Source organism: Mandrillus leucophaeus, unplaced genomic scaffold, assembly GCF_000951045.1.
Source record: "Mandrillus leucophaeus isolate KB7577 unplaced genomic scaffold, Mleu.le_1.0 Scaffold415, whole genome shotgun sequence".
NCBI classification, from domain to species: domain Eukaryota; kingdom Metazoa; phylum Chordata; class Mammalia; order Primates; family Cercopithecidae; genus Mandrillus; species Mandrillus leucophaeus.
This window is the reverse complement of record NW_012104421.1, coordinates 1,673,534-1,683,790: the sequence shown is the minus strand read 5'-3', so window position 1 is coordinate 1,683,790 and position 10,257 is coordinate 1,673,534. Positions and strand designations below refer to the sequence as shown.

The 10,257-nt window shown below is 43.3% G+C and overlaps 1 protein-coding gene across 1 annotated transcript in view; it reads left to right on the top strand.

Moving 5' to 3' along the window:
- PLIN2 (perilipin 2) overlaps positions 1-2,701 on the top strand; it is a 16,951-nt gene extending 14,250 nt beyond the window's left edge. The window contains exons 7-8 of the mRNA XM_011992668.1: positions 2-133; positions 1,816-2,701. Coding sequence (XP_011848058.1) covers positions 2-133; positions 1,816-2,217 — 534 coding nt within the window. The 3' untranslated portion in view covers positions 2,218-2,701. The remainder of the gene's footprint in view (position 1; positions 134-1,815) is intronic.
- Positions 2,702-10,257: the final 7,556 nt, after the last annotated feature.

Sequence of the window (10,257 nt, the reverse complement as noted above, 5' to 3'; positions counted from 1 at the left end):
TGAATTTGCCAGGAAGAATGTGCATAGTGCCAATCAGAAAATTCAGGATGCTCAGGATAAGCTCTACCTCTCATGGGTGGAGTGGAAAAGGAGCATTGGATACGATGATACTGATGAGTCCCACTGTGCTGAGGTAAGATGACTGGGACAGTCATTCACTGATTTCTGAAGAAGTTCTTGTCAGACTTTTCATTTCAATTCTTCCATACTATGTCTTAGAATACTCTTCTGTATCAAAAGGTTGAACAATACCATGTGCATAGGTGGCTAGTTATGTGGCAGAAAAGCAAAACTAGGCAGGGAATAATTTTATCTAACAACCTATGAGTATACATATGCCCCAAGTGAGATACAACTAAATGAGAAACACAGGCCTTGCCCTCATAATGGGTACAGAATAACAGGGGATACAGCCAGCCATGCTGTCCTATTGTGCCTTTTTTTTTTTTCCAATGCTCCTTGCAGAAGAGGGCTATCCCATAGGCAGTACGCTCAGAGTAGCCAAGTCCGGTTGTTTTTTAACAGCATAAATACAGGCACTATTGGCCGGGTGCGGTGGCTCACGCCTGTAATCCCAACGCTTTGGGAGGCTGAGGTGGGCAGATCATGAGGTCAGGAAATCGAGACCATCCTGGCCAACATGCTGAAACCCTGTCTCTACTAAAAATACAAAAAATGAGCCAGGCATGGTGGCACGCGCCTGTAGTCCCGGCTACTTGGGTGGCTGAGGCAGGATAATCGCTTGAACCCAGGAGGCAGACGTTTCAGTGAGCCGAGATCACACCACTGCCCTCCAGCCTGGGCAACAGAGCAAGACTCTGTCTCAAAAAACAAAAGAAAATATATGGGAAGACTATCTCAGGCAGCCTTGGAGTAGGGGTAGGTGAGTCACATTGCTTCCTGGAAGAGATGAATGGGTGAACTGAGAACTAATGGGTGAATAAACTAGGTGAAAGGGCAATAAGGTGACTAAGGTTCTGGAGAGAAGACATAGCATCTTGACTGGGTGCAATGGCTCATACCTGTAATCTCAGCACTTTGGGAGGCCAAGGCAGGCAGATCACTTGAGCCCAGGAATTCAGGACCAGCCTGGGCAACTGTGAAATCCCCATCTCTACAAAAAATGCAAAAATTAGCAGGGCATGGTGGTGTGCACCTGTAGTCCTAGTTGCTCGGGAGGCTGAGGTGGGTGGATCACCTAAGCCAAGAGGTCAGGGCTGCAGTGAGCCATGATTGTGCCACTGCCCTCCAGCCTGGGAGACAGACTGAGACCCTGTCTCAAAAAGAAAAAAAGAAAAAAAAAAACAAAACAGAAAGAAATATCCTCTAGGATATTCTAGGAAATGTCCTAGAAAGTGGTTCTTTGTTTCCCAAAAGCTCTGAAGTCAGTAGACAGTGTTTCACCATTTTGGCCAAGATGGTCTCCATCTCCTGCAAGGAGCATGTCTTGTCATCTTATTTGAGGAGGGAATATATACATTACACTACTAGCATGAAGTACATTTCCATTCTTTTGGGTCTCCCCTACCTAATATGTTTCTTCAGTTTAAGATGATGAACTTTGGAGACTCAGGCACTAGTTCGAATCCCTACCCAGCTGTTTTCCAGTTGTTAACTGAAGCCATCTACTTAAACTCTAAGCTTATATCCACATCTATGAAATGTGTATGATACTGCTGCACTCGGCATTGTAATGAAGATTTTTAAAAGCCGAAGAATCCATATGTGTGGTGGACACATAACCAGCTTACTGTCATTGAACTAACTTAACATAGCACTGCTGGATCCACTGCTAACTTTAAGTTTTATTTTTAGCACATTGAGTCACGTACTCTTGAAATTGCCCGCAACCTGACTCAGCAGCTCCAGACCACGTGCCACAACCTCCTGTCCAACATCCAAGGTGTACCGCAGAACATCCAAGATCAGGCCAAGCACATGGGGGTGATGGCAGGCGACATCTACTCAGTGTTCCGCAGTGCTGCCTCCTTTAAGGAAGTGTCTGACAGCCTCCTCACTTCTAGCAAGGGGCAGCTGCAGAAAATGAAGGAATCTTTAGATGATGTGATGGATTATCTTGTTAACAACACGCCCCTCAACTGGCTGGTAGGTCCCTTTTATCCTCAGCTGACTGAGTCTCAGAATGCTCAGGACCAAGGTGCAGAGATGGACAAGAGCAGCCAGGAGACCCAGCGATCTGAGCACAAAACTCATTAAACCTGCCCCTGTCACTAGTGCATCATGTGGCCAGGCAGATGACCTGTTATGTTGAAATTAACTTGCTAGGCAACCCTAAATTGGGAAGCAAGAAGCTAGTAAAAAGGCCCTCAATTATAGTTGTTTCTAGCTGAATTAAGAGCTTTAAAGTTTCTGGCATTAGCAGATAATTCTGTTCACCTGGTAAGAAAAGAATGCTAGGCTTGTCAGAGCCTATAGCCAGAACTCAGAAAAAATTCAAGTGCACTTATGTTCTCATTCTGTGGCCATTGTGTTGCCTCTGTTCCTGTTTGTATTGAATAAAAACATCTTCATGTGGGCTGGGGTAGAAACTGGTGTCAGCTCTGGTATGATCTGAAAAGGCCTCTTCACTGGTTTATCTCATGATGATTACTTGTAAAACTTGATTTTAGCTTTTTATTTCTCAAATAGGAATAATACTACGTTTGAATTCAATAAAATTCACTGCAGGATAGACAAGTTACATGCTGTTTGTTCCATATGCTTTGTGTATTGCTTTCATAGAGCTGCTTAACCTGCATGACAGAGTTATTATACATACATGAATTTCAGTTGGCCTGTTGGGGGAATTTGGCAGAGTGAGAACATTGGAAGGCTAATGTTAAAAATGGGATGCTTGATAACAGATTAAAAAAAAACTAAAAGCTGATGTGCATACTCAAATTTTACTAGGTGGCAGTTGGCCCTCTTTGTTTGCCAACTTACTGGACCCCTATGAGTGGGTTTTTAAACCAGTAAAATGTCCTAGTCATGTCTGACTACCTCACTGAAAAGGAATCAGAGCTGAAAGGAAGCAAGTGATTATTTAAATCAGTGTCATGTAAAGTCATTGGGCATTTCTTGCCAGGGAACTAGTTAAAGCGTGAGTCCTAAAGAGAGATTCTTCAGTGTCCAGCCTCAGCTGTACTTTATTTACTGTGTTGTTATTTTGGGAGAAAGTCACTAACCTCAGTTGTTGTTGGGGAAGTACGTATAGAAGACCATGTGAGACTAATTAGAAGTAAAACGACTTTAAGCCCCCTGTAGACAAAGGTTCTTTTTTTTTTTTGAGACAGGCATGAGCCACTGCGCCCAGCCAACAAGGGTTCTTCTTACCTCCTGCCTATAGTATCCAGACTTCTGGTCCATTCAACATTGGTTATTTAGAAACTATCCTGAATCTCCTTGTCACACATATGCAATATGTCAAACTAGTTTTTAAAAGCGAGTCTCAGAACTTGTGAAATAGGCCCGGTGCTGTGGCTCACACCTGTAATCCCAGCACTTTGGGAGGCCGAGGCAGGCAGATCACCTGAGGTTAGGGGTTTGACACCAGCCTGACAAACAATGTGAAACCCTGTCTCTACAAAAAATACAAAAATTAGCCTGGCCTGGTGGTGCGTGCCTATAATCCCAGCTACTTGGGAGGCTGGGGAAGGAGAATCCCCTGCGTCTGGGAGGTGGAGGCTGCGATGAGCCAAGATCTTGCCACTGCACTCCAACCTGAGCAACAGAGTGAAACTCTGTCTCAAAAAAAAAAAAAAAAGGGTACGAAATAGAGCTACATGCTTCTGGCTGTCCCTGCTAAAAGGTAAGCAGGGCTGCCCTCAGCAGAACTGAAGTCTAACTCAAATTCGTCTTTTTCTATCCTGGTTCACCTCTTTATCTCCATGAAAACGAGGAAGCAGCACATAACTTTACATGCTCCTTTGGTATGAATGAGTCTATTAAGCTTTTTTATGGACCAGGCATGGTGGCTCATGCCTGTAATCCCAGCACTTTGGGAGGCCGAGATGAATGGATCCCTTGAGGTCAGGAGTTTGAGACCAGCCTGGCCAACAGGGTGAAACCCAGTCTCCACTAAAAACACAAAAGTTAGGCCGGGCGTGGTGGCTCACACCTGTAATCCCAGCATGTTGGGAGGCCAAGGTGGGCAGATCACGAGGTCAGGAGTAGCCAACAGTGGCCAACCTGGCCAACAAGGTAAACCTCGTCTCTACTAAAAATACAAAAATTAGCTGGCCATGGTGGCGTGCACCTGTAATCCCAGCTCCTCGGGAGGCTGAGGCAGGAGAATCTTTTGAACCCGGGAAGTGGAGGTTACAGTGAGCCGAGATTGCGCCATCGCACTCCAGCCTGTGCAGCGACAGGGTGAGACTCCATCTCAAAAAAAAAACCAAAAATTAGCCGGGCATGGCTGTATGCACCTGTAATCCTAGCTACTCAGGGGCTGAACCAGGCAGGTGGAGGTTGCAGTGAGCCGAGATCTTGTCACTGCACTCCTGCCTGGGCGACAGTGAGACCCTGTCTCAAAAAAAAAAAAAGCTTTTTATCAAGTTACAAATTTTTTCTCCTCAGTGTAACTCTAGAAATCAATAAACAGGTGAGTTGAGTTGGAGGGTAGGCAGGAAGTCCCTAGGATTTGTTTTGCTGATAAGGAGCTTCTGGTTTCTGGGAAGGATGGACTTTTGTGATGTATGGGTTCCCAGGATAGAGCCTATTCACTCACTTGCCTCCCTGTTCCCAGTGACTGGCATTTTCTAGGCCTCTGCCTCTTAATTTTTTTTTTTTTTTTTTGAGAGAATCTTGCTCTGTTGCCCAGGCTGGAGTGCAATGGTGTGGTCTCAGCTCACTGCAACCTCTGCCTCCCAGGTTCAAGCTATTCTCCTGCCCTCAGCCTCCCAAATACAGGTGTGTGCCACCACTCCTGGCTAGTTTTTGTCTTTTTAATAGAGATGGGGTTTCACCATTTTGGACAGGATGGTCTCGAACTCCTGACCTCAGGTGATCCGCCTGCCTCGGCCTCCCAAAATGCTGGGATTACAGGCGTGAGCCACCACGCGCAACTACACATGCTTTCTTATCTTGAATATACACCTTTGTGTTTCCCTATTAATAAGAGGTACAGTGTGTTACTTAAGTTAGCACAAATTAGAAAAAAAAAAAAAGAATTGTAGTGCTTACTGAATAGCTTATGAAAAGAAGAGCGGTCTCAAAGCTCTTCTTCCTGAGCAGGGGCAGGATAAAATGTAGACCATTCTTAGCTTCTAGAAGAGCACCAGCAGCCCTTGCTTTTTGCTGTGAGCTGTGTACATTGGTCATGGTTTTGCTGTCTGTCTTTGTGTTTCAAGTTTGTGTCTATATGTATTTCATTCGTTTGTCAACATGTCTCAGGATTTGTGGTGTTCTGGAATTTTTTTTTTTTTTTTAGATGGGCTCTTGCTCTATTGCTCAGGCAATAGTGCAGTAGTGGGATTGGCTCACTGCAACCTTCGCCTGCCAGGCTCAATCGATTCTCCCTCCTCAGTGTCCTGAGTATCTGGGACCATAGGCATGCATAATCACACCTGGCTAATTTTTGTATTTTTGTAAAGATGGGGTTTCACCATGTTGCCCAGGCTGGTTTCATACTCCTGAGCTCAAATGATGCACTCACCTCGGCCTGCCAACGTGCAGGGATTCCAGGCATGAGCTACTGAACCTGGTCTGTGTTCTCACATCTTGCAGCTTCATTGTTGCATAAACTGGCAGAAAATTTTGGTTTCACAGACTTGTCTTCCTCCAGAAAACAGTTCTTTTGAGGGAAAATACTAAGGCTGACACAGTATGTAACCATGGCAGGTTCGTAAACATATGACTGCATGAAACCTGGCATGATGTGCCTCAGGGAGGGTTCAAGAACATTTTTTCCTTTGCCTGTAATAATAACATAGTCTTTCTAGTTTGTCCTATGCAAAAATGCAAAGGAACATGATGCATTGGCCATTAATCTCTGAGCCTTAGTTTTCTCATCTGTTAAGTTAATGTTGCCTCAACAGATGGAAGTGAGTGTTGAGGATGGGGATGTGTTTTTTTAATTTGCACTAGAAGCATGGGGACATCATCTGTGGGACAGTGATATGTAGTATCTTTAACTTGGCAGTTCAGATGTGAGTATATAATACCAGCTCATGGTTAGGAAAATATATCCACTTTGAAAAGGCAGTTTATAGGTATTAAAGAACTAATGAAACTGGGCCTAGTGGTATGCACCTGTAGTCTCAGTTTCTCAGGTAGCTGGGACAGGAAGATTGCTTGAGCCCAGGAGTTTAAGGCTGCAGGAAAGAAACAACTGATGAAGTGAAAAGGAAAAAACTAAAATTTGGTTTACATAAGATACAGGGCTCAAGGTCAACTTAAGCCAAAGACTTGTTTTATGGTATCTTTCTTGGTTACCTTTTGAGATTCTGATGCTACCCTGTTCCTTCCACCCCAAAATGAACTTCTTTAGAACTGAACTTATAAAACTTTAGTTTTAGAAATTATCAACTCCTGAAAAAAAAAAGTGGTATTAATTTGACCCTCACTGGGCTAGACCCAGGTCATATTTTTAGGACTGGTGAGGGTTAAGGACCTCTAACTAACCATCCTAAGCTGAGAGTCAGGAATAGAATGCTTAGAAGGAAAAGACTGAATCAGGAAATTATACTCTCAATTGGTGGTGAGAGGGAGCACTTCGTTGAGTTTGACAGATGAAACTGCTGATTAACACAGTACATCTTTAATTGTTAAGATTGCCCAGGTGCGGTGGCTCATGCCTGTAATCCTAGCACTTTGGGAGGCCGAGTCAGCCGATCACTTGAGGCCAGGAGTTCAAGGGCAGCCTGGCCAACAAGGTGAAACCTTGTCTTTACGAAAGATACAAAAATTAGCTGGGCATTGTGGCTTGCTCCTGTAATTCAAGCTACTGAGGCATGAGAATTGCTTGAACCTGGGAGGCGAAGGTTGCAGTGAGCCAAGATGGCACCACTGCACTCCAGCCTAGGTGACAGCGAGACTCCTTCTCAAAAAAAAAAAAAAAATTGTTAAGATTGTCAGTAAGATGACTAAGTGAAGCGATAGACAGGCAGTCAAAAGGAAAATGTTTGCAATGGGAGGTAGACAGAATTGTCTGGGATTCTTCTCAGGTTTTACTTGCTTAAACTGGGCCTGCAGATTAGAGATATGATATGAAATATAATATAATGAAAGGTTTTGAATCTCACAAGGAAGTCTTGATACAGAATATACTTTCTAGGTTTTTAGCTGGTATGGATTTTATGAAAGTGCCATTTGAGAGTGTCATATAAAAGATAGTAGAGCTGGTGGGGCACAGGAGCTCATGCCTGTAATCCCAGCACTTTGGGAAGCCAAGGTGAATGAAGCACCTGAGGTCCGGAGTTCAAGACCAGCCTTGCCAACATGGTGAAATCCCATCTCTACTGAAAATACAAAAATTAGCCGGGTGTGGTGGCACACACCTGTAATACCAGGTACTTGGGTGGCTGAGGCAGGAGAATCACTTGAACCTGGGAGGTGGAGGTTGTAGTGAACCGAGTTTGACCCACTGCACTCCAGCCTGGGTGACAATGAGACTCCATCTCAAAACAAACAAAACCGAAATCCAGTGTCAAATTTTCCATTTTTTTCAATTTTTAAATGTATAATTCTGTAGCATTAAGCACATTCACAATGTTATACAACCATCGCTGTTATATTCATCTTAAGCACAAATTCTGTACCCATTAAACAATAACTCCAGGCCAGGTGCGGTGGCTCACGCCTGCAATCCCAGCATTTTGGGAAGCCAAGAAGGGTGGATCACTTGAGGTCAGGAGTTCGAGACCAGTTCACCAATATGGTGAAACCCCATCTCTACTAAAAAATATAAAAATTAGCTGGGCATGGTCGCAGCATGCGCCTGTAATCCCAGTTACTCGGGAAACTGAGGCAGGAGAATCGGTTTGAACCTGGGAGGCTGAGGTTTCAGTCAGCTGAGATCACGCCACTGCACTCCAACCTGGGGGACAGAGTGAAACTCCGTTTAAAACAAAACAAAACAAAAAAGCCCCACAATGACTCCCCAATTTCCCTCTTTCCTTCTATTTTTTGAGGGATTTTTTTTTTTTTTTTCAGAGACAGAGCGTTGCTCTGTCACCCAGGCTAGAGTGCAGTGGTGCAATCTTGGCTCACTGCAACCTCTGCCTCCTGGGTTCAAGTGATTTTCCCGCCTCAGCCTCCCGAGAAGCTGGGATTACAGGCATCTGCCACTATACCCAACTAATTTTTGTATTTTTAGTAGAGACAGGGTTTCACCATGTTGGCCAGGCTGGTCTTGAACACCTGACCTCCTGATCCACCTGCCAAAGTGTTGGGATTACAGGCGTGAGCCACCACACCCAGTCTTTTTGAGGGATTTTAGTTGCTGTTAGCTCTTTTTCCTCTGTTAGGTAATCAGCTGCGTTTTTTCCCTCCACTATCAAGATTCTAGCCTTTAGTAATATGTTATATGTTGTTAATTTTTCTTTTCTTTTCTTTTCTTTTTTTTTTTTTTGAGAGAGTCTCACTCTGTCGCCCAGGCTGGAGTGCAATGGCACGATCTTGGCTCACTGCTCCCAGGTTCAAGTGATTCTCCTGCCTCAGCCTCCTGAGTAGCTGGGACTACAGGTGCATGCCACCACGCCCAGCTAATTTTTTGTATTTTTCGTAGAGACAGCGTTCCACTGTGTTAGCCAGAATGGTCTTGATCTCCTGACCTCATGATCCGCCCACCTCGGCCTCCCAAAGTGCTGGGATTACAGGCGTGAGCCACTACGGCCGGCCTTAATTTTCTTGTTTTAATCTGTTGTTTGCTAAGAAACATTACCTAGCTTATCAAAATTGTACATAAAATAAAATTTGATAGAGTTTCTTGTCCCTAAAGGCTTTCCTGTGTAGGGAAGAGGTGGGGTTTTGTGATGGCTGTTTCAACCATAAAAAGACCTTTTGTTTCCTCAGTTGCTAGACATTTCCCTAGACACTTGCTTATGGAAAAGTATTATGGATTTTAAGAAAGTAATAGATTAATAGTTGAATAATGAGAATAACGAGAAATAACAAGAAATGCTATATATCTGGTATTTTAAAAAAGCCGTCATTGACTAGGTTCCACCACTAGTTAGTTTCCTTTTTAAAAGTTTTCCTTAGTGCTTTTATAGTATGAGGGAATTGCAGGAATAAGACCACAAACATCTTTTCAAAAACACAGCTATGGACAAAGCAAGGTTCACCTACATGCACTAAAGTCTCCATGAGCTCAGATGGACCTGACAACTCTGCTTCATCAGTGTTTGTTTCAATATCCAAGATTCTTCTTTTACAGGTGCTTGATTTCACCACCATAGACTTGACATCTGAGACTGATGAGATTCCAGATATTATAGCTTTGGAAGAGGAGAACGGATCAAATCATTCACATGCTAATGACCCTGTCCTCTCAGGGCAAAATGTTGAATAACTAACAACAATAAAATACCCCTTTAGGTTGAATACGCAATTTGCATTACATTAAACTTCCTGTTTTTATTCCCGTGACTTTGAAGAGTGTTAATCTAGTTTTTTGGCTATATTGGTCTTAATTGCAATGACACTCATCTAAACTTTTGTAAGAGATCCTAGTTCTGTGTCATATATCATTTAATATAATTATTTAAAGTTTAATTGCTGAAATACTTACAATAAAAATTGGGCTGTATAATCTTGACTTCATGATTTTTTTTCCCTCTGGTATAGTGAACATTTGTTGTCTTTTGGTCTCCCATGATTCATTCATGCTTATTTTGAAGGTCTCAGTGGGTATAGTGGTCAAGGTTTTTGCTTTCCCTTAGCCTAGTGGTGGGCATGTGACTAAAAGCAGGTCAACTGGGAGGAAGCATAGCATGATGGGTAAGAGCTCAGACTCTGGTTTCTAATCTGACTCTGCCACTATCTGTGTGACCTTGAGCAAGTTACTTAATTTCTCTATGCCTCATTTTTTTTCATCAGTAAAACAGGAATAGTGTTAGGTTTGCTATGAAGATTAAACAGTTAACATTTATGAAAAGCTTAGAGCAGTGCCTGGCACAAAGCAACATTAAGTATTAGTTGCCTATAATCCCAGCACTTTGGGAGGCCAAGGTGGGTGGATCACTTGAGGTCAGGAGTTTCCAGCCTGGCCAACATGGTTAAACCCCGTCTCTACTAAAAATACAAAAAAAAAAAAAA